This window comes from Erpetoichthys calabaricus, chromosome 2, assembly GCF_900747795.2.
Source record: "Erpetoichthys calabaricus chromosome 2, fErpCal1.3, whole genome shotgun sequence".
Taxonomy (NCBI): Eukaryota; Metazoa; Chordata; class Cladistia; order Polypteriformes; family Polypteridae; genus Erpetoichthys; species Erpetoichthys calabaricus.
This window is the reverse complement of record NC_041395.2, coordinates 9,819,520-9,842,634: the sequence shown is the minus strand read 5'-3', so window position 1 is coordinate 9,842,634 and position 23,115 is coordinate 9,819,520. Positions and strand designations below refer to the sequence as shown.

At 40.6% G+C, this 23,115-nt stretch overlaps 1 protein-coding gene across 1 annotated transcript in view; it reads right to left on the bottom strand.

The window, feature by feature from the left end:
* Window positions 1–23,115, bottom strand: part of iftap (intraflagellar transport associated protein) — a 95,594-nt gene that overhangs the window by 62,122 nt on the left and 10,357 nt on the right. The window contains exons 3-4 of the mRNA XM_028791846.2: window positions 16,086–16,223; window positions 6,643–6,773 (exon numbers count right to left, since the gene is read on the bottom strand). Coding sequence (XP_028647679.2) covers window positions 6,643–6,773; window positions 16,086–16,218 — 264 coding nt within the window. The 5' untranslated portion in view covers window positions 16,219–16,223. The remainder of the gene's footprint in view (window positions 1–6,642; window positions 6,774–16,085; window positions 16,224–23,115) is intronic.

The window sequence follows — 23,115 nt, the reverse complement described above, 5'->3', positions numbered from 1 at the left end:
ATTCTGTGCTGCACCCCAGAGTCGAACGGAAGAGGCTACGGAGGCCCCACAGGTCCACAAAGATAGTACGGAAGGTGTGTGAAAGTACGAAAGGTGCATGCGCCTACAACGCACTTCTGAACTAAACGTCCACACTACACAGCATGGTCCGGGTAATGAGAATAAACAACTCACCGTATTAAATGTACGGCATCCTCACACGTCCAAACCATATAGCATATGTGAATCACATTACAGTGATGCATTATTAACAGTACAACCACAGAAATCGCTCCGTATTAACTGTAAGTGCAATTATCCATATTACTAACGGTATACAACGGATAACTAATGGAGTCACGGTCACGGCTTCGGCTCCAAAACGAAACTTTTCAACTAATGGACATACAGAAACGAGCCCGCCTGAATACAATTAATGAACACAGGCGCCTACAACGCGCCTCTCAAACAGCAGAGGCAATAGATAAAATAGGAACGACAAACAGATGCTAAACAATTCCGCCAATTAGCTGACAACGCATTCTGTAATGCGTCCACTATTAATGAACATACATTAGGATTAATGAATATCATTTGCTGTCATTTTCATTCACTTAACTTCCCTGAAGAAACAACTGGCAATACAACTAATGAGTTTACACGTTGTTGTCAAAGGGGTCAGGTTAGACTGCCTCCTTTAGATGAATATCCTGAATATCTACGGATGTAGATAACTAACAATGTACTCGAAAGTAAAAACATTATGGACTGCATTAGATCCTACAATAGTTCATTTGCTTTTGCATCTACCGGGGTAAATATCAGGCCACCAGCTGGCAATGGCCTATACTGCTTTCGCGTATGTGGACAAATATTACATCGGATTGGAACAGTGCACCCTGAGCCAAATCACGAACGCAAATATGCACAGATCTGCGTGTTAGATCCAGATGACGCAATCTATCAATGATTTTACTACAAATGTTGTGTATAAAGAAGTATTCCAATAGATCCTTCTAATGTGCCATGCTATGGGTTCTTTACTTCCTTTGTTCGTCATCTACACCTTTACACTCCAATATATCTCATACATTCATCAATGTATTTCGGGTTACCCAACCCAGGGGGTAGGCGAGCGAAGCAAGCAGGGGGCGGAGCCCCCTTGTTCTTAATATTTCACTTTAAACAAACTTTAAACAAATGAAACAGGACTGCCCACTATCAACAATACTATTTGCTATTGCTATTGAATCACTGGCAGTTAACTTCTGCAGATAACCACAGATTCACATTCACTGATCTATGACAATTTTGGGAACAGGACCTTTTGAGGGAATTACAAAACCAACCCTAAACAAGAAAACAGGATATTAAGGAGTATTTTATTAATAAAAATATTATAGAGGGCTTACATACAGGTAGAACACAGAGTAACAGAAAACAAAGGAAAAAATAAACCTACTACTCCTGCTGTCTACTGTGTGGAGTGCCTAAAGCACGTACCACTTCCCAAACCTTCCTCACCTCTCTGATAGTTCTTGAACTTCTGGACTTGCCTGTTTCATCCTGTTAGGCAAACTCTTTCCTCTACACCAAACCCGATTTCAAGGTCAACTGAGGGGTGACCAGAAGGATATTTTAAAAAATAAGCATGAATTTCTTCTGGAGAAGCTCCAAGGAGCAATGTTTGGAATCAGGAGTGAGCTAAGGAAACCTTCAGGTCTTCAGACTAGAAGTACCTCTAATAGTCCCGGGTGTTCCTGCAGGTCTGCCGCCCAACAACTACTTTAAGGACCAGGTCAAACCCTGATTACGTTTGCATCACATGAGGTAGAAAGAGGCCACGGATAAACTATCAGACCTCTTTGCCACTCCTTCTCTGTCTGGGGGATTTTTAACACTTCACCGTCAGTAATAATTTGTGCCATGGAATGATTCCTTAATTTAAACGCAGCACCACATGTTGGTGATCCCACACTTCTACCATGGCATACTGCAGCCCAACGCTAGTCCCACATCACCCCATTCAAACTCCATCTGTAGTTCCTACTATGATAAAGAGATCTCAGACATTGATATGACAAATTCTTCATTAATTTGTGCAAAGCAAGGTTAAATTTAGCTAAATACTCTACATTACACACACTGTAAGTATGATTATTCAAATCATGAAAATGGTTAGTCAAAATATAACCAGGACAATCACAGAATTGTGTGAACAACATCATTAAGCACCTGTCTTACTAGGTCACATTTGCCAATGCCATGCACTCAAGATCAGAACTGCCAAAAATTCTTTTGTTTTTTTGTCTCACCATTTGTATTCCCAAATTCTTTAATATTATAACAACTAACAGCACGCCATTCTCTCATGAAAGATCCACTGTGATAAATTATACGGTTCTTCTTCTTCATCTTTCCCCACTTTTAATATAAGAAATCTGAGAAATAGGAGGACACCATTAATTCCAATTGTCATTCAGTTGTTTAGCCAATAGCTAAGCAGTCCCAATATCTCATCCAAATATTTCATAAAGGTTGTCAAGGTTTCTGCTTCAACTCCATGTCTTGGTAGTTTGTTCCACATTCCCACAACTCTTTGCATAAAGAAGTGCTTCCTGGCTTCAATCTGAAATGCACTTCCCCTCAATTTCACCTGGTGTTGACAAATATGTAATTCATCCTTAAAAATTCAGCTAGATCTCCTTTAAAAATGCCTTTGAGGATTCTGAAGACCTGGATGAGTTCCCCATGCAGTCTCCTCTGCTTGAAACTACACAAGATTAATTATCTGTCTCTATCACAGTTTTTTATGTCCTTGGTTCTTGGAGTTAGATATATAAAATTTGCATACAGTCTAAAAGAGATCCAAAAAGTAAATATGCCACCTTCCATACAAAAGTCAGGTCTAATAAAAGAAAACTTGACAGATAGCTTGCTTGTACAGTCGACCCTTGATATACGACCGGCCTGACATGCGAACAACTTGATTTACGACCAAAATTTTTGTTTTGATTTACGACCAACATCTTGCGTTACGACCTGAATGCAGTCACGTGTATCCGCTTGCGCGATTGTAAACAAACAGCCGAGAGCGTTCGTAAGCATCAGTTGGAGCCCAGATACATGTGTTTGTGGACATAATTTCGGTCAGTGCAGTGATTTATATAATTTTTTTCGATAATTGCTAAGGAAGGAAGAGAAGGTAACGAAGGTAAAGAAAGCGATCACAATCGAAACGAAGAAGGAAATTGTGCGGAAATATGAGAGTGGTGTTTGTGTGACCGATCTCACTAATATGTACAGCATGTCGAAATCTACCATCTCGACAATTTTACAAAGAAAAGATTTGTATAAGGAGGCTCCTTCCAAACAATAACCACCTTCCATTTCATTCTCCTCCTCATCCCTTCCTGCAGCACAAAGATGTCAAATTAAATGGTGAGTACAGTACGAAATTGTTGTTTCTGGTAGGCTAGGCACTTTTTATAACTTTTTGGTTAGTACATTAGAAAAATTATTGGTAAATTATGCACATTATACAACCCTTTTTTATTATGAAAAGGTTAAGTAAGTGTTGCTGTGGGAGGTTCGGAAAGCATTATGGGTATTTCCATTATTTCTTATGGGAAAAATAGTCTTGACTTACAACCAACTTGAGCTACAACCAGCCCTCGTGAACGAATTGAGTTCGTAAGTCAAGAGTCCACTGTATTTACGGCAGTTCTGAACCATGCATATGCAACAATTCAGAGAAACTGGGAAATCACAACAGCATTGATCAAAGAGGAAAATGTAGCCAAACCAGCCAAATGATGACTCACATGCACAATAATTAGCCATTAAGATAATGTGCATTGAAGCGGCAAACATATTAAACCTCAAAAGTAAGGAATATAATGAAAATACTCTAATTCTGTGATGGCAAGGAGAAACTGGGAATCATAATGGCCCAGTTCCCTGGGTCAATCCATGACTTATTTATCTTAAGGCAAAGCAGCAGTGACAGACGCAACTTGCCGATGTTGCTGTATGTGATGGCTGACGTTTTGGTAAAGTAACTGGTGGAATCTTCAATTTTTCATAAATCCTATACTATTCATTGTAACGGAAACGTCATTACACGTGCCAGGTAATAGCGGCTACTTACTCAGATTTTGACACTTTACACCTTTCTAAGTTCCCAAAGAAGACATAGGAGAGCCGTTATAATGCCGCAATTGCTCTTGCACGCTCGGTGGTGGAGTATAGCATAGAACTCCGCAAATGCAGGTGCTGGTGTTTGGACACATCTAATAGATGGCTTCTCTATCAGGTCTGCAGCATCATGATTGGATATATAGACCAAAGACCACATTTTATGGAGATGACATTATAAGCTAGCTTTGGTAAAAAACGGACCCATTTTAAAATACAGGATTTTTTGCTATTTTATTTTTAACGTTACAATCACTCGTAACATTGCAATTTTTTATTTTGGGGGATAGCATAGTATTTACACAAAATAAGAGCTGGAAAAAAGCTTTAAAACGATATGAGGACCATTTCTGTGCAGCTTATACCTGTATTTAGGGAGATAAATAAATTTAAACTTTGTTAGCTTAAATCTTCCTTAATATTGAACAGAGACACATGCAATTTAAGTACCCTGGGATACTCATATGACCAAATCAGACAACATACCTAATGTACGTAAAATGAAAAATACTTTATATTTATACACAGCAAAGGGTCTGAATACTTCTAGGAATGAGAAAATTCAATTTTAAAAATTAAACATTCAAACCTTTCTGAAATCAAGTTTTTACTTTGTCATTATGGGTTATTGTGTAGACTGATGGGCAAAAATGGCAAATTTATCCATTTAAAATGAAATGTACAACACAAAAAAGTTGGCAGAAAGAAAAGAGGTCTGAATACTTTTGGGGAGCATGCACTGGTACAGCGCGTTGCCGCACCCACAACACGACGAAACAGCTGAGGATCATGATTGGCAACCCTCCATGCAGGCATGCAGTCCAGTCTCACCCTCCGGAAATGACCATCTATCTGCCACAGCCAGGTGTTTATGAGGGTTCCCCTTGGCCTGCTCCAGCCACTCGGGTCCTCAACAATGTGGATCACCATCGGGGAATCGCGCCACATGGCTGTAGTGATGTAACTGATGCTCCCTCACAATGCAGGTAATGTGCCTCATTTGAGACTCCATGAGCAACACAAAGTCAAACCAGCGGTACCCAAAGATTCACCAGACACAGTACGAATGGAGTGCAGTCTTCATCTCAGGTCACTGGATAGTGTCCATGACTCACAACCATATAGCAAGACAGGAAACACCAGGACTGCACCACAAACCCCTTTCCAGTGACCTCATGACCCCCGATGCTCTCCCAATCCATCTACCGACTTCATAGGAAGAGTCACCAGAGACATGAATGTCACTGTCAAGGTAAGTAAACCTCTTGACAAGGTCGACACTCTGTCCTCAGACAGACACTGAAGATAGCTGTGCCTAAGAGGACATTAAAGGCCTGGCTCTTGGTTTTTATCAGGACACTCGCAAGCCCAAACACTCAGGCCCCTTGCTCAGTCTCTTGAAAGTCTCAATCAGAGTTTCCATTGACTCTGCAAAGATCACAACATCATTGGCAAAGTCAAGATCAGTGAATCTCTCTTCACTCTCTGGACCCCACGTCCTTGCCCAACACCAAGTCCATATAAGCATTGAACAGAATAGGAGTAGAACACACCCCTGATGAACCCCATAATCAATTAGGAAAAATGCAGAGGTTCTGCCTCCACTCTGCACAGCACTCACAGTACCAGTGTACAGGCTGGCCAGGATATCCAGCAATTTTGAGGGGATCCCGCGAAGTTTCAAGATGTCCCACACGGACAAAAGAGTCGAACGCTTTAAGAAAATCAACAAAGGCTACAAAGAAACTATGCCGATATTCGTGTTTGCACTCCATGAGAACCCTCAGTGCCCGAATGCAGTCAATGGTAGACCCCCTAGGCGTAAAACCAGACTGCTCCGGTCGCTGGTAGGTGAGCAAATGATCACGGATCCTATTGAGGATGACTCTAGCACAAGCGGTACGCTTAGATTCTTCTGTAAGCAAGAAATGGGTCACTGGACCATAGATGGTGTGTCACTTGCTCACAGATTCCTCTAAAAAACACCTCCTTATCTGCCCTCAGAGCTCTCACAGATGTCCTTCTCAGTTCCGGATCAGACCAGGGTTCTCATCAAGCCTTGCACTGCAACTCCTCTCAATGATATCCAGAGTGCCCTGTGAGATGAAACACCTCCTTCTGGGAACACCAACACAACACTGAGCAACCTTCAAGGTCTTGTCACGGAAGGTCTCCCAGTTAGATAGAGATAGATAGACACTTTATTAATCCCAAGGGAAAATTCACAAGAAATTCACAGGAAATTACACCCAAATCCATAAGTTCCTCACACAAACTGCATGCAAACTCATTAGAAACAGCCTGATCTTGGAGTCTGGCCAGGTCAAGCTTCATTTTCCTAATAGGTGGTAGCCTACTAGGCCTAAGTTGGACTTCAGAGTAGCAACAATTCTGAATACTTTTTACCTTAAAGGTTTATTCTTGTTTTGATGAATTTCAAAATCAAGATAACTAATAGATAAATACCTCATCACAGTCGGGTTGGCTCTCTGACACCTCATGTGCTGAACTAATTGTAACAAGAGATCCTTCAGCTATGCCTTTCATTTTGCCATCAGACATTATTTCTATGGCTCCTCTGTCCTTTTGATCCTTTCCTAAAAAAAATAAATAATAGTAAAATAGGCACTATATTACATAAAGATTGACTGAACTAAAATCATTCATTTATTTTCCAGACATGCAATTCTAATACATGTTCATGATGGGCTACAGTCTATCCTGGTAACACTGGGCACAAGACAGAAATCAGCTTTAAATGTAAATAATAACAAATATGCAATGGTTTCACGGACTGAAATTTTTAAGCAATTACAAAACTACAACCCCAATTCCAAAAAAGTTGGGACGCTGTGTAAAATGTAAATAAAAAGAAAATGAATTGATCTGCAAATCCCATATTTTATTTACAATAGAACATAGAAAACATATCAAATTATTTTTTGTACCATTATTCTAAAAGTGAAAGAATTATTCAAAGAACTATGAAGAAATCTGATATTCTAGCATAAAATATCATTAAATTCTCAAACCCATTTAATCCAGTTCAGGATCATGGCAGCCAGAGACTATCCCGAAAGTACTGGGAGTAAGTTAGAGAATTTTTATACTCTACTTGAATTAAGTGTCTTTTTCCCTATACAGTAACTAATGCTGCAATACTAAATTCCACAATGCTCACACATAACCTCACTTCAAGAAAGGCCTTTCAAATAAAGCTAATTAAAAGTGCGGTCTCAGTTATTGGACATGCTCTGGTCGCCATGGAAGATGTAGAGGAGGAGAGAACGAAAACATTATGAACAATGCTGCACCTTCTCCCTCTGACACACTAACACAGAGGACTTTTAGCCAACAAATCCTTCATCAGAAGTGTGTCAAGAAATGCAATGGGGGCTCCTTTACACCAACAGCAATATGCCTGTATAGCACATGTCAGAAGTTTTCCTTCTTTCTAATTTTGTTCCATTTTAGTCACTCTGGTGTGACCTCAACCACAGTGTTGGTCCATCTATGTATGCATTTATTTAACACTAGAATTACCAAAGCTTATGAAAAAACTCGCAATCCCAGCCCACCTTAAATCCCTTTGCACCTCTCCATCAACATCTTTTGTGTTGAAAATGTGTTGATCAACACAAGCAGCAAGCAGCCTGCTATTCTCACGGCACCTCCAAGTATCCATTTCATTTGTTGTGTGAAAACGCAGATATTCAAATCCCTTGTAACCGAGAATTTGCTTTCCACGGGAAAAAACATATGTGGATAAATGTGCACATGGAAAAATGCGCATACGGCAAAGGCGTATATGTAAAGAAGAAAAAAAAAAAAAAAAGGTTGAATAAGCGAGATTGAGTTTTCGACCAGTCAGAAAAGCAAGTAAATTCTCGGTTACAAAGGATTTGAATATCTGCAACAGACTACGGTCAAAAAGCTTATGAAACCGTTTCTGGACAAAGGCAGAACCGTAACAACAGCTGTGTGCAGCTTCCACATGCAGCTAAAGTCACTTCAGTACACATGTACTTTGTCATTGAGCTGAATGAATGAAGAAAATGATTCTATCAGAAACACATCACCAAAACCCGTGTTGGCAGGTTCACGGTGGGGACATGGTTTTACTTGTCTTGTCATTTTCTGCCTCTGTTAATCCATACCAAGTTTGGATAGATAGATAGATAGATAGATAGATAGATAGATAGATAGATAGATAGATAGATAGATAGATAGATAGATAGATAGATAGATAGATAGATAGATAGATAGATAGATAGATAGATAGATAGATAGATAGATAGATAGATAGATAGATAGATAGATAGATAGATAGATAGATAGATAGATAGATAGATAGATAGATAGATAGATAGATAGATAGATAGATAGATAGATAGATAGATAGATAGATAGATAGATAGATAGATAGATAGATAGATAGATAGATAGATAGATAGATAGATAGATAGATAGATAGATAGATAGAGCATTAGGCAGGAACAAATACTGGAAAGGGTGCCAGTTCATCAAAAGGTGACCACATATGCGCACACATGGGTTAATTTAGTGTCGCCACTTCACCTAAGCAGCATGTCTTTGGATAGTGGGAGGAAACCGGAGCACCCGGAGGAAACTCAAACAGACACAGGAATGCGGACCCTGGTCTCCTAACTGCATAGCTGCAGCCCTACCACTGCACCACCATGCTGCCTGGTATTACATGAACTTGATTTAATACTGTAAGTTCACCCAAACTGCGTGCAACCTTTGTGACCACAAGAGTTTAAAAAAAAACATTGAATATAATGTTCTTTATTAAAACAGTTTATGTCTTGCACTATGGAAGGCCTGCCTATCATATCCCTTCTCTTATAGACAGATAGAAAAGACACAATACGATAGACAGACAGACAGATAATAATAATTCTTTGCATTTAGAAATGAAAGGCACTAGATAGATAGATAGATAGATAGATAGATAGATAGATAGATAGATAGATAGATAGATAGATAGATAGATAGATAGATAGATAGATAGATAGATAGATAGAACTTTATTACATTAATGCTAATTTTGGATATCAGTTCAACATACATTATATTCTCCTCGGAGCCCATTCTCCAGCCCAGTGATACCGAGTCCTAATGACTTGTGAAAGTAATGTTCTGTACAGTAAGTTCTCCGTTTCATAGTGTGATTAAAAATCTAGAATCTTCATGCATTTCCAATGCATCACAAAGCATGTGACATCTAAGGCACTGGGGTCATTTATGTTAAAATACCTATTAAGAACAGATGCTGAGCTGCAATTTTTTTCACTTTATAAATCTTCCATAGAACAATCAGTTTAGCACCATTTACTTCCATTGTAAGCTCAATATACTCAACACGGCCAATTCACAACATTATCTCTCTGCAAGAAAAATCTCATTAAATGAGAATGATAGTCTTGACAATTTGATTTGTGTTATTTTATTACATTTTTTATCAATACTTTAGCTTATTCATATGACAGATGAAAGGTTACAAAATTCGGTTTTTATAGAATCGGTATCTTTTTCTTTACAAGATTATATCCTTGAAATAATAAACAGTACGGTAAAAGGGTTATTTTGCTATATCTGTATGATTTACATTGCTTGGCAATAGAAATATTAAAGACTTTTTTCAAAGATTTTTGAAAGCTGCTAAGTATATTATTGCTGGGGTGGTAACAGAGTATTTTTATTTTAAACTAGACATTAAGCCTGTTACAATAATGGGCGCTAGAATAGTAGTGCATAAACATTAGTAGGAACAGTCTATATTAAATGGCAAAGGACCATCTATTTTCTGTTACAGTAATGCTGGCTTGTATGTGGCTGTAATACTTTATTGTGTGCCTTTAATTTTTTCTCACAGTAATACGTCTCTCCAGCAAGTATTTTAATCTGTGCTGGCGTGCAGCTGATTATTGTATGTATGGCATCTCCCCAGCAATGGATTTTATGTGCGTGAAAATAAATCTACTTTTAAAAGTCATCCTATTGTAATATCATGAATATTCGTATATTTAGGAAAACACTTTACACTTTACCGGGCCAAGTTTGTTAATCGCAAATCTGACATCCTCAGAGTGAACACTTACACAGCAACAAACACTAATCCCACCTCTTTGGGGAAGCTGGTCTCCGCGTCTCAGTACCCAATTGGATTTTTCGTGCGTTATGTTTCAGGTCTTACCTCATTTACCGAAATCCGATTGGGTCGGCCGCGCGATATTTTATAGGTCCCGCCCTCTCTGTCTTGTGTGACGCGTCACGTGGCCTTTGAAGCATCGCACCGTGCCCCGCGCATGCACACTTCACCAGAAGACACACACACACGGACACATGGACGCACACAGGGATTTTATTAAAGACGATAACTGCGTTTTAATCATAAAGGGACACAGTATCATAGCAGTTGTTGTTGCTGCTTCACATATCTAAAAAACGGAGGTCTAATCCTACACATTCTCTCCATGTCTGTGTGTATATTTATCAGTTGCTCCATTTTATCCACCACATGCCAAAGATGTGGGCATTAGGATGGCTGGCGACTCTAAGCTGACACCGTGTAACTGCTGATGATTGTCTCTTGTTGATGAATTGTTGTCCAGTGTACACTTGGTGTCCAAGCTTATGTCCAATGCTGCAGAGCTGGACATCAACCTCTTAAATTGAGTTAAATGAATACTCTACCCAAAAAAAGTATTTTTTTAAATATGTTACATTCTGGGCATCATGGTGGCGCAGTGGTAATGGAGCTGACTTGCAATGGGGGAACAGAGGTTCTTGACCCGGTCCTCCCTGCAAGGAGTTTGCATATTCTCCCAGGGTCTGCGTACATTTTCTTCTACAGTCCAAAGACATGCAGGTTAGGTGGATTGGCAATACTAAATCAGGCCATGTGTGTGACTTAGGGTGTGTGTTCGCCCTGCATCCTGTGGAGGGCTTGTTCCTGCCTTGCACTTGATGCAAACTGGGATAGACTCCAGCACACACCCTTGAGACACTGTTCAAGACTAAGCGACTTAGAAAATGACTGTTACATTCTCCATTGTCACACACGTGTGAGTAGGAGGCAGCGAAAGGGAATTAAAGAAGAAAACCCATAACTCACCCACAATACTTCCCATTCCCCAAAATGGCTACTACCCAACAATCTCATCTCTGAATACCATTAACGACATCACTTCCGGCTCCCAACGATGACGGCACTTCTGGCCCTCTGTGATGACTTCACTTCCGGCTCTCCATGATGACATCAATCCGGTTCCGCCCAGATAACATCACTTCCGTCTGTCTGTTTGGATGTCATTTCCTGTCTCAATCATTTCCTGCCACCATTTCCCCCATATAAACTCCATGTACCGATTTCATTTTGTCAAATGCGCTTGTTTTTGATCGTTTTTGCACGTATTTTTTTTATTTGTCCGATTGACATTATACTGGGTCATTCCTCAACTCCTCTTGGAGTTTTCCAGCGCGTCTTATTTATTACAGCAGACATTTCAGAAATTGTTGATTTTCTCTTTTCTAAGAGCTTTGTTAAAATGTTTTGGGGATCTGAGCAGATCAGCCCTCCTGAGACCTTCACCTTTCTTTATCTTCAGATATTGTATGATGGACACGAAGGTCCAAGTCTTTAGAGTCCTGGTGCTTCCTGTCTTACTATATGGTTGCAAGAAATGGACGCTATCCACAGACCTGAGATGAAGACGGGACTCTTTGGTGCTGTGTTTCTCCGGAAAATCCTTGGGTACCGTTGGTTTGACTTTGTGTTGCTCATGCAATCCCAAATGAGGCACACGACCTGCATTGTGAGGGAGCATCAGTTATGGCACTACGGCCATGTGGCGCGTTTCCCTGAGGGTGACCTGGCTCATAAGATCCTCATTGTTGGTTACCTGAGTGGCTGGACCAGGCCAAGGGGTCACCCACGTAACACCTGGTTGCGGCAGATAGAGGGTCATTTCCGGAGGGTGGGACTGGACTGCGTGTCTGCCTGGGGGGGTTACCAACTGGGATCCCGAGTTGTTTCGTCGTGCAGTGGGTGCAGCAACGTGCTGTATCAGTGCCTGCTCCCCAACTTGACTTAACACAGTTTGCTGGTCCTGTTTTGGCTCATTTTACATCTCATGATTTTTTGGCTGCTAATTAAGTAAAAAGAAGCAATTGAGGAGTCTGAGTCTTCGAGAGTAAGTCAAATAAAATTAATTTAAAAGAAGTCAATTAGCAGCAAAAACAGGTCACTAATTAAGAAAAAGGATTATAATGAAAAAACCTGCAGCCACTGTGGTCCTCTTGGACGGGAGTTGGGGACCCCTGTAGAAAAGAGTGGCAGTGATCAGATCTGATAACCAAGTAACTAGTATTTTTAATTTGCAACAAACTTCTCTTTGAGATTCACGGTCTATTGCTTGAAATTGGAAAAAATCAAATTCTCACTTAGAGGATCTGTGCAGAATTTTTTCAAAACCTGGCAGGATCTAATCAATGACATTTTAGATTAAGCTTTTAAAGCACTGAGGAAGCAGATTATCTCCCCATTTCTTTTTCTTCTCCATTTACCTTTATTCACTTATTAATTTATCCATTTACTTATTTTTACTAGCAATAAGTTTTATTCTGCTGCCCATGCTCTCATTTCTCAGGGGTGGGGGTTGATTTTTCAATCTTATTTTTGTAAAATTGATCTATTTGTATGGAATGCTGTGTGATTTCAATAAAATCAAAAAACAGAGATTCATGGTCTCCATTCTCTAACTCAAACTAGCAAAAGAAAAGAGTGGCTCTCAAGTTCAGGAGTTTTATCTTTCTCTTTGTAAAACACCATGAAAGAAAGTCTAAATAAAAAATGATTTGAAAAAGAGCATATGTTACAATTGTCCAAAATGCAGACTGTTATAGAAAAAAAAAACTACAGTGCTCTCCATAATGCTTAGCACAAAGACACATTCTTCATGATTCCCCCCTCTGCTCTACAGCTTAAAATTACAAATCAAACAATTCAAATGTGATTAAAGTGCACATTGCAGACTTTCACTTAAGGGGATTTGCAGACATTTTGGTCACACAACACATTTTCTAAATGGACCCCCCATTTTAGGAAACCATAATGTTTGGGACAATTGGCGTCACAAGTGTTTGTGATTCCTCAGGTGGGTTTCATAAGATACCTATGCTTTGGAGTCTGCAGTAACCATTGTTCAACATGAGGACAAGAGGTGTGCCAATGAAAGTCAAAGAAGCCATTATGAGGCTGAAAAATAAGAATCAAACCATCAGAGACATCAGTGACACCTTAGAATGACCAAAATCAACTGTCTGGAAAACCATGAAGAAGAAAGAACATACTGGTGAGCTCAATAATTGCAAAGGGACTGGTAGGCCAAAGAAGACCTGCACTGCTAAGGACAGAAGAATCCTGGTAAAGAAAACATCCCAAATGCCTGTGCGACATCTCAAAGTCTTCAGGAGGTAGATGTGGCAGTGTCAGAGACGACGATCCACAGAAGACTTCATCAACAGAAATAATGAGGCCACACTGCATGATGCAAACCATTAGTTGGCCACAAAAACAGGATGGCCAGGTTACAGCTTGCGAAAAAAAGACTTCAAAGAGCATGATGAATTCTGGGAAAAGGTCTTGTGGGCAGAGGAAACAAAGATGGACCTGCATCAGAGTGATGGCAAGAGCAAAGTGTGGAGATGAAGCAGAACTGCACAAGATTCAAAGCATAGTGGTGTGCAAAAGTATTAAATCCCCTTAAAAGTCATCCTAATGTTCTGCATGACAAAAGATTTGTAAACAGATTTATCCATTCTGTATTTTTAGTGTGAACTCTTCTTGAAATCCAAATCGTATTATGTAACTTCATCTACTGTTGAATTCTGCTCTGTACTTGTAATGTTTCTACTGCACTATTATATTGTATTGAGGATTACTTCTGTTCTGTGTATTGTATTGTATTGTACTGACCTCCTTCTTTTTGACACCCACTGCACACCCAACCCAACTCAATTGGCAGTGCTTCATTCTACAAGATAATGAGCCAAACATACTCCTGAGGCCACAAAGCAAAGCTAAAAAAAGGGAAAATTATAGAATGGCTAAGCCGGTCACCCGAATGAAATTCAACTGACCGGGCCTTCCATGTCCAGAAGAGAAAACTTAAGGGAAGAAGCACCCGAAATAAGCAAGAGCTGGAGATGGCTGCATGAGAAACTTGTCAGAGCATCACCTGAGAAGATCCTCAGCACCTGTAGATGTCTATAAATTGCAGACTTCCAGCAGTCATTGCATACAAGATATATGTGGCATATATCCTAAATATGATGGCTTTAATATAGTGACCGTTTCTGTGTCCCAAATATTACTGTGTACCCCCTGAAATCAGAGGAGCATGCAGAAAAGTGTTATGACTGAAATGAATGCAAATCCACTTAAATGAAAGTCTGCAATGTGTACTTTAGTCTCATCTAAATTGTTTTATATGTAATTTTAAACTGTGGAGCAGAAGGGGAAAAATCAAGGAAAAGGTGTCTTGTCCCAAACACTATGGCGGGAGGGCACTGTATATACAGAAATGCATGCAAGTGACTGTTGTGGTGTACAAAATCTGTACATTTTGGTTTATATTTCCATTATATTTTGCTCAAGACAAGACAACGAATGAACTACATTCAGGACAAATCAAAGCATGCCTTCTTCCCAGTTATACCTCACTTTTAAAACAGCTGTTCCAACAAAGAAAGGAAGACATGCTGGTGGCTCAATTACTTTATAACCTGAGAAAGGATGGACATCTAATTATTTTACAGCCTAGGAAAGGAAGACATAGTAACACCTCAGAGAACATAAAGTTTTATTATTTGGGAAAACGGACAGTGAATTCATTCTTCATAGTGACAGCCAGCCAATCAGAATATCTAACAAACACATCTTGCAAAACTCCCCAGTAGAATTTCAGAATAAGTGTGCCTTGTCTGAGGAGCGATATAGTAAGTGAGTAAGGAAGTGAGGAAGGAGGGAGGAAGAAGAAGGGACGAAGAGGTCACTGGTCATCAGAAAAGCATCATGAGCAACTACGAGTGCTAGATCTCAAGACACCTGCGACATTCATCCTTGTCATCTTTACTTTCCGTAAGCTGTTTCTAAAGATTATACATATCCAGACTTTTTTATCAGTCCTATTTTCTATTATTCTTTGCTCCAGTTGTATTATTATTATTCCTGTAATAAATACCATGCTGCTTTTAACTTTCTGTGCTTTGTCTTAAAGTCTATAGAGTGACTGAAATAACAAGGCAGATTTCTTTGAGCACCTGGTGCGGCCGGAGGTTTGCCATACGCTCTGTGCTGCAAGGTTTATAAAGGCTGAGGGTGTGAGCTCCACTCAACAGTAGGGAACAATAGGTAACGTAAGGTATTCTTGGCTAATAAATGGCCTATAGTCAAGGATGCTGAGCCTTTATATGTTTAAATGTATTCTTGTAGACAAAAAGTAATATTTAGGTCTGAGATATCATTAAAACATCGTATGTTGTTCGTGCCGATAATAAGTAAGTCTCTTGAAGTGCAGTGTGACAGGCTGTGTTATTCCTAAGGCACTTGTGTGGCTTAAAGTGCTAGAGATGAATCAGCTGTGTGTGTGTCGTTCATGGAGCACTGTTGTGGTTAGGGTCTGTGTGTGTGCGTATGGCTATGTATGTGTGTGTTAATCTTAAAGTTCAACAGTAGAGCAACCCAATAACGAACTTGACGATTACACTTACCCTTGAAGAAAACAGGTAAAGGGTAAGTAGAGGGAAATACTACGATAATACAGTGACAAAGGTAAGATAAAAGAAGAATCTTACCGAAATTATTGTTTAAATGTACTCACCTATAGATAAGTGAGTAAATGAATTAAGAAATTCTTCATATGTTTGTTCCGGGCTGTTGCAAAACAAGTCCAGGGCTTCCAGAACTATAGTCTCATGGTCCATGATTCTCAAATAATTTGCATTCAGTGGCATTGAAACTATGAAGATAAAAAGAAGAAATATATTTAAAAAAAAAAAAAAGTTAATTCTAAAAATCATATTTAAATAGTGACCTACCCGTGCCCGCAGTGCCTCCTGAGAGTGCCATTATGACATGACATCACTTGTTGCCTTAATGCCCCCGTCATAACCCTATGCACAAGAAAACCACCATTCGATTTCACAAAATATCTCATTGATATTTTATATGTTAAACAGTGGATTTAGAAAGCATTCAGACCCTTTCACTTTCTGCACACACAGATCTGGAGGACCTGCTGCCACAACGTCCTTCCATGTTTACCCTCCTGGCACAGAGGGAGAAGATTGCAGCTCCCTTTCTGACCATCCCTTATTTTGATTCTTGGTAAAGGAGCAGGGTCCACCTCACCTAGTTTATCATAACCAGAAAATTTATTGATGGGAGTTGGGGGGATCCTCATGAAGCACTGAGCATTGCTGGTACCAGCCCACTTCAAGCATGGCCTGCAACACCAAACAAGCACCACCGTGCTGCCACTTTTCCTTGTTCAGCGCTTGAATCTCACCTTGTAAGTTTTGGAAAATATAACACCATAACAATAGGAGAACAGATGGTGAATGAAAAATATTGCAATGTTACTGATAGGCTGCACTAGCCTGGAGATCCATCATGCCAATGAGTGGCTTCAGGGGGCCTTGTAAAACGGGCAAACCAGCCAAGGTCTCATGACAATTCATAATTGTGTGGCCACAGTAAGTGATCATTTAAAGAAAAGCAAGCTACCCTAAAAGAGCACGAATTCACGGGCACTAAGAGTCTGTGAGCACCGCAGCGCTACCTACCTGCGTTCGTCCCTTCCAAACTTTCTGTGTAATGCACTGATCAGGCTGCCTACGCTCAGCTACAGAACCCTAATGCTAAACTAGCTAAAGTATAGAATCTCTTTTTTTAAAACGTTTCCCACCACAGAGACAGTCACAAAGCAGCACACAATAATAAAGAAGTCCGTAACTCTTTCGTCTCTTTCTCGTCTCTCTCTCTCTCTGTCTTCATCTTTCTGCCTCCTCCACAGAAGCTTCGTCATTCTTCCTCCTGACTCCGACTTGTCCATCTGAGACAGGAAGTTTCTTTAACCTCCCACCTGGGAGTACTTCTGGTCTTTCCGAACACATGGTCCAAAAGCATTTCTGGGTGAGATGAAAACCCCATGAAGTAGGGCTTCCCCAGTCCCTGTTCCCCACGGAACCCAACAAGGCTGTAGCAAATTCCAGATCCCAGTGTGCCCTGTGGGAATCGGTGGTGCCACAGCCGGCCAGGAGGGCTCCCCTCTAGCGCCCTGTGGAAGGCAGTGCCATGCGGGTGCCCTCTCCCCTAGTCCGGCTGGGTAATGGCATGGCCGCCTGTCACAAATGTTAAAGAGCAACATACTTTTATTGTTGCTTTAAAGCCATTTCAAGCTTCATTATCTTCAGTTGCATGAAATATTTTCAACAATTTCAGAAGCAGTGCAAGAAAATCTGTGACGAAATATTGACAACAAATAATTTAATTTTCTCAAACACATTGAACTTCTGATACAAAAGGCAATTACAATGGAAGAATAACAAATATAATGCATGTCTAAAACAAAAGTTTCATGATCATTAAGGTTCTGAAAGATGACTGTAAACCAGAATCAATTCAGTTTATCCAAATATCATCTCAATTTAGATGAGGAAAAAATATGTAAAGAATGAGTACTTAAATTTTTGGAAAGTGAATGCTTCAAAGACAACAAATGCTGCACAGTGGTTTAAATTGTGAGTGATGTCACTTAAGCAGCTTGCAGGTGTCAAAACTGTTTTCTTGTGCATAACGCTCAGTAGGACATGTGGTGACATTCATTATTTTATAAAGAAAAAACAAACTGAACCTAGCATCTGCCTCAAAGACTTTGGCTGTTAAGACTCGAAGAAGTAGCCAATGCGCCATCATCAGCATGCAAAATGACGAGTGTTTTAAAGAAAAGGCCACAAACAGGAAGCAATGCATTTATTCACTCATCCTCTCTGTTGCGCTTCACTGGTGCCCTTGGGAGAAAATATGGCTTCTGCAAAAAGAAGCTTACACCACTACCAGCACACATATACACACACACATACTCAGCGGCTACTTTAATAGATCCATACTAAGATTTTGACTTTGGTATTGATAACACCCTTTTTGGACCTCAGCACCGATACCAGAACTGTCCCAAAGAAAACAATGGTTAACTCCAAAACCCCCAGCCTCCCTTATGCATCACGCAAGTGCTAAGCAGCCCTGGGAACCATGTCACCAGGCCGCACTATCCTCTTGATGCCATGAAATCCTGATCATGTCAATGCAACTGGTGGGGGGGGGGGTGGGACTATCCTCCATGAAGTTACAGTCATATGAAAAAGTTTGGGGACCCCTCTCAGCCTGCATAATTTACTCTACCTTCAACAAACAAGATAACAGTGATATGTCTTTCATTTCCTAGGAACATCTGAGTATTGCGGTGTTTTCCGAACAAAGATTTTTAGTGACGCAGTATTTAGTTGTATGAAATGAAATGAAATGTGAAAAACTGGCTGTGCACAAATGTGGGTCCCCTTGTTATTGTGCTGATTTGAATGCCTCTCACTGCTCAATGCTGACTACTTGGTGTGATGAGCTCGTTAAGCCTTGAACTTCATAGACAGGTGTGTACAATCATGAGATATAAAGGGATTTAAGGTGGTCAATTACAAGTTGTGCTTCCTTCCCTTTGACTCTCCTCTGAAGAGGGACAGCATGGGATCCTCAAAGCAACTCTCCAAAGATCTGAAAACAAAGATGGTTGAGTCTCCTGGTTTAGGGGAAGGCTACAAAAAGCCATCTCAGAGGTTTAAACTGTCAGTTTCAACTGTAAGGAATGGAATCAGGAAATGGAAGGCCACAGGCACAGTTGCTGTTAAATCCAGCAGGTCTGGCAGGCCAAGAAAAATACAGGAGCGGCATATGAGCAGGATTGTGAGAATGGTGACAGACAACCCACAGATCACCTCTAAAGACCTGCAAGAACATCTTAATGCAGATGGTGTATCTGTACATCGTTCTACAATTCAAACATCTGTATGGCAGGGTGATGAGAAAGAAGCCCTTTCTGCACTCACACCACAAACAGAGTCGCTTGTTGTATGCCAATGCTCATTTAGACAAGCCAGATTCATTTGGGAACAAAGTGCATTGGACCGATGAGACAGAAATGGAGTTATTTTGTCAGAACAAAAAGCGCTTTGCATGGCGGAAGAAGAACACTGCATTCCAAGAAAAACACCTGCTACCTACTGTCACATTTGGTGGAGGTCCCATCATGCTGTGTGGCTGTGTGGCTAGTTCAGGGACTGGGGCCCTTGTTAAAGTCGAGGGTCAGATGAATTCAACCCAATATCAACAAATTCTTCAGGATAATGTTCAAGCATCAGTCACAAAGTTGAAGTTGGATATTCCAACAAGACAATGACCCAAAACACAGTTGGAAATCTACAAAGGCATTCATGCAGAGGGAGAAGTACAATGTTCTGGAATGGCCGTCACAGTCCCCTGACTTGAATATCATCGAAAATCTATGGGATGATTTGAAGCATGCTGTCCATCAAATTGAACTGAACTGGAGAGATTTTGTATGAAGAATGGTCAACAATACCTCCATCCAGAATCCAGACACTCATCAAAGGCTATAGGAGGACAGCGTCTAGAGGCTGTTAGATTTGAAAAGGAGGCTCAACTAAGTATTGATGTTATATCTCTGTTGGGGTGCCTACATTTATGCACCTGTCTAAGTTTGTTATGATGCATAGTGCATATTTTCTCTTAATCCAATAAACTTAATGTCACTGCTGAAATACTACTATTTCCATAAGGCATGTCAGATATTAAATGGAAGTTGCTACTTTGAAAGCTCAGCCAATGAGAAACAAAAATCCAAAGAATTAAGAGGGGTTCCCAAACTTTTTCATATGACTGTACAATCATATCAAAGCAATGGGCGGGGGTTTGGGGGGGGGATGGAAGATCCCCTATGAAATTACAATAGTGTCAAAGAAATAACAGAGGGGCAGGCCAAATGAGGTCCTGATCACGCTGAAGCAGGTAATTTCATTAAATGAAGTGTTTCTTTCCACAACTGCAGTAGCAAGTGTCGAGAAAAGGGGTTTGAATTGAGAGGAAAGCTGATGTTTACTTCCAGTACCAAAAACACTGAAATGCTACTACCATATTAATTCAAAATTTGAGAGTTTCAGTACTTTTCCAATACTACAGCACAACCCTACTACCCAGTACCAGCTAGTACTTTCTTTTGCCTGCAAACCAGCCGAAATTTGTTGAGCGCATTAGATGTTGGAAATATTTCTTATTGATTCTGGTCTATGATGACTTAACAGCATTACAGGGTTTCTACAGATGTTGTGGCTGTGAAGTTTCACCTTATCCCTATTGGAATGAAATCTGGTGAGTGGGCAGGCAATGGAAGTAACATGAAGTCACTGCCATGTTTATGGAACCAACATGAGATCAAGGCCGCAGACGTACACTGGATATAAAACGTCTACACACCCCTGCCAAAATCACAGATTTTGAGGAATTAAAAATGAAACCAAGAGAAATCCTGCCAGAACTTATTCTACCTTTATTGGAAAATTGCAATCTATACAAAGAAGGTGAAAACAATACAGAAACTATTTAGTGAAAAAGAGAAAAAAATCTGATGCAAAAGTGTCATTAATGTGTAGACCCTCTAATCAATGATGTGGCTGCATTCAGAATCAACCAGTCACCATAAGTTTCATCTCAAATAGTCGTTAGTAATAATAATAGACACCTGACATCAATTCAAGAGGCTCTGATTGAGCTCAGATCAAGTATGGCTGTTCCTGTAGGATTATTCTGATATCCTCTTGGCTGCAACACACTCCAAACGCCATGGACCGTAAACAGCTTTTAAAACATGAACGGGATCTCATCATTGAAAAGTATCAATCAGGACTGGGGTACAAAATAGTATCCAAAACATTACACATCCCATGAAGCATAGTGAAGACAGTTATCAACAAATGGAGAAGATAGATAGATAGATAGATAGATAGATAGATAGATAGATAGATAGATAGATAGATAGATAGATAGATAGATAGATAGATAGATAGATAGATAGATAGATAGATAGATAGATAGATAGATAGATAGATAGATACTTTATTAATCCCGATGGGAAATATAGCTCAAAGGTGGCTCTACCAAGATCAGGACGTCCATCCAAGTTTGATGAGAAGACAAGGAGAAAACTGGACCTATAAATATCTGGGAGTGCAGCTGGATGATAAATTGGACTGGACTGCCAATACTGATGCCCTGTGCAAGAAAGGACAGAGCTGACTATACTTTCTTAGATGGCTGGCGTCCTTCAACATCTGCAATAAGATGCTGCAGATGTTCTATCAGACGGTTGTGGCGAATGCCCTCTTCTACGCGGTGGTGTGCTGGGGAGGCAGCATAAAGAAGAGGGACGCCTCACGCCTGGACAAACTGGTGAGGAAGGCAGGCTCTACTGTAGGCATGGAGCTGGACAGTTTGACATCCGTGGCAGAGCGACGGGCGCTGAGCAGGTTCCTGTCAATCGTGGAGAATCCACTGTATCCACTGAACAGGATCATCTCCAGACAGAGGAGCAGCTTCAGAGACAGACTGCTGTCACCGTCCTGCTCCACTGACAGACTGAGGAGATCATTCCTCCCCCACACTATGCGACTCTTCAATTCCACCCGGGGGGTAAACGTTAACATTATACAAAGTTATTGTCTGTTATACCTGCATTGTTATCACTCTTTAATTTAATATTGTTATTATCAGTATGCTGCTGCTGGAGTATGTGAATTTAATAAAGTATCTATCTATCTATCTATTGTCAGATATGGCCGGCCATTCATCCCAGCCAATAACCCCAGGCTGCTAGATGGAGCCCTCCTTGCAACGTGGAGATGCCCCGAATTCCAGCAGGGCATCATGGACTATGGAGTTTTAATACACAGCCCTGCTGGATAACGTCGGGGCCGCCAGGAGATGCTGCAGACAGACACAGACACATTTATTTTCCATACAGCCCGGAAATAAATCCAAGTCACATGGTTGGAAGAAATAAAGTGCTTCCGGGCTGATGAAGAAAAGGAGTTTCGTTTGACCCGGGAGTGCTGGGTAATCATATGGACTGAGGGCTTAGAAGCACTTCCGGGTCACAGACTATAAAAGGATTGTGGGAGATCCCAGACATCGAGCTGAGTTGGGAGGCAGGGTGGCTAAGCGTCTGGGAGAGTGGAGGATTATTTGATTATTGTTTGAGTGGAGGGTGCTTTGTGCACATTATTATTATTATTATTATTATTAATAAAGTCATTTTGGACTTTTATCTGGTGTCTGGGGTGGTGTCCGAGAGTTCAAGGGAGCGAGAGCATCCCTATCTGTCACACTATCTATCTATCTATCTAATCATTGCAGTCTCCCACAACGATATGGAATCATGTATTATGGTCTAATGAGACCAAGGTTGAACTGTTTGGCCATTATCAAAAGAAAACAATAGCCGCAGTGAAGCATGGCGGAGGCAGCATCAGGCTTTGGGGCTGCTGGTCTTCAGCTGGAACTGGAGCTTTAGTCAAGGTGGACAGAATCATGAAGCGCTCCAAGGATCAGTCTAGTTTGGCACAAAACTATCAAGCATCTGCTAGGAAGCTGAAGATGAAGAGGAACTTCACCTTTCAGCATGACAACGACCCAAAGCACACATCAAAATCAACAAAGCGATGGCTTCATCAAAGGAGGAACAATGTTCTGCAATGGCCCAGCCAGAAACCACCCAGACCCGTGGG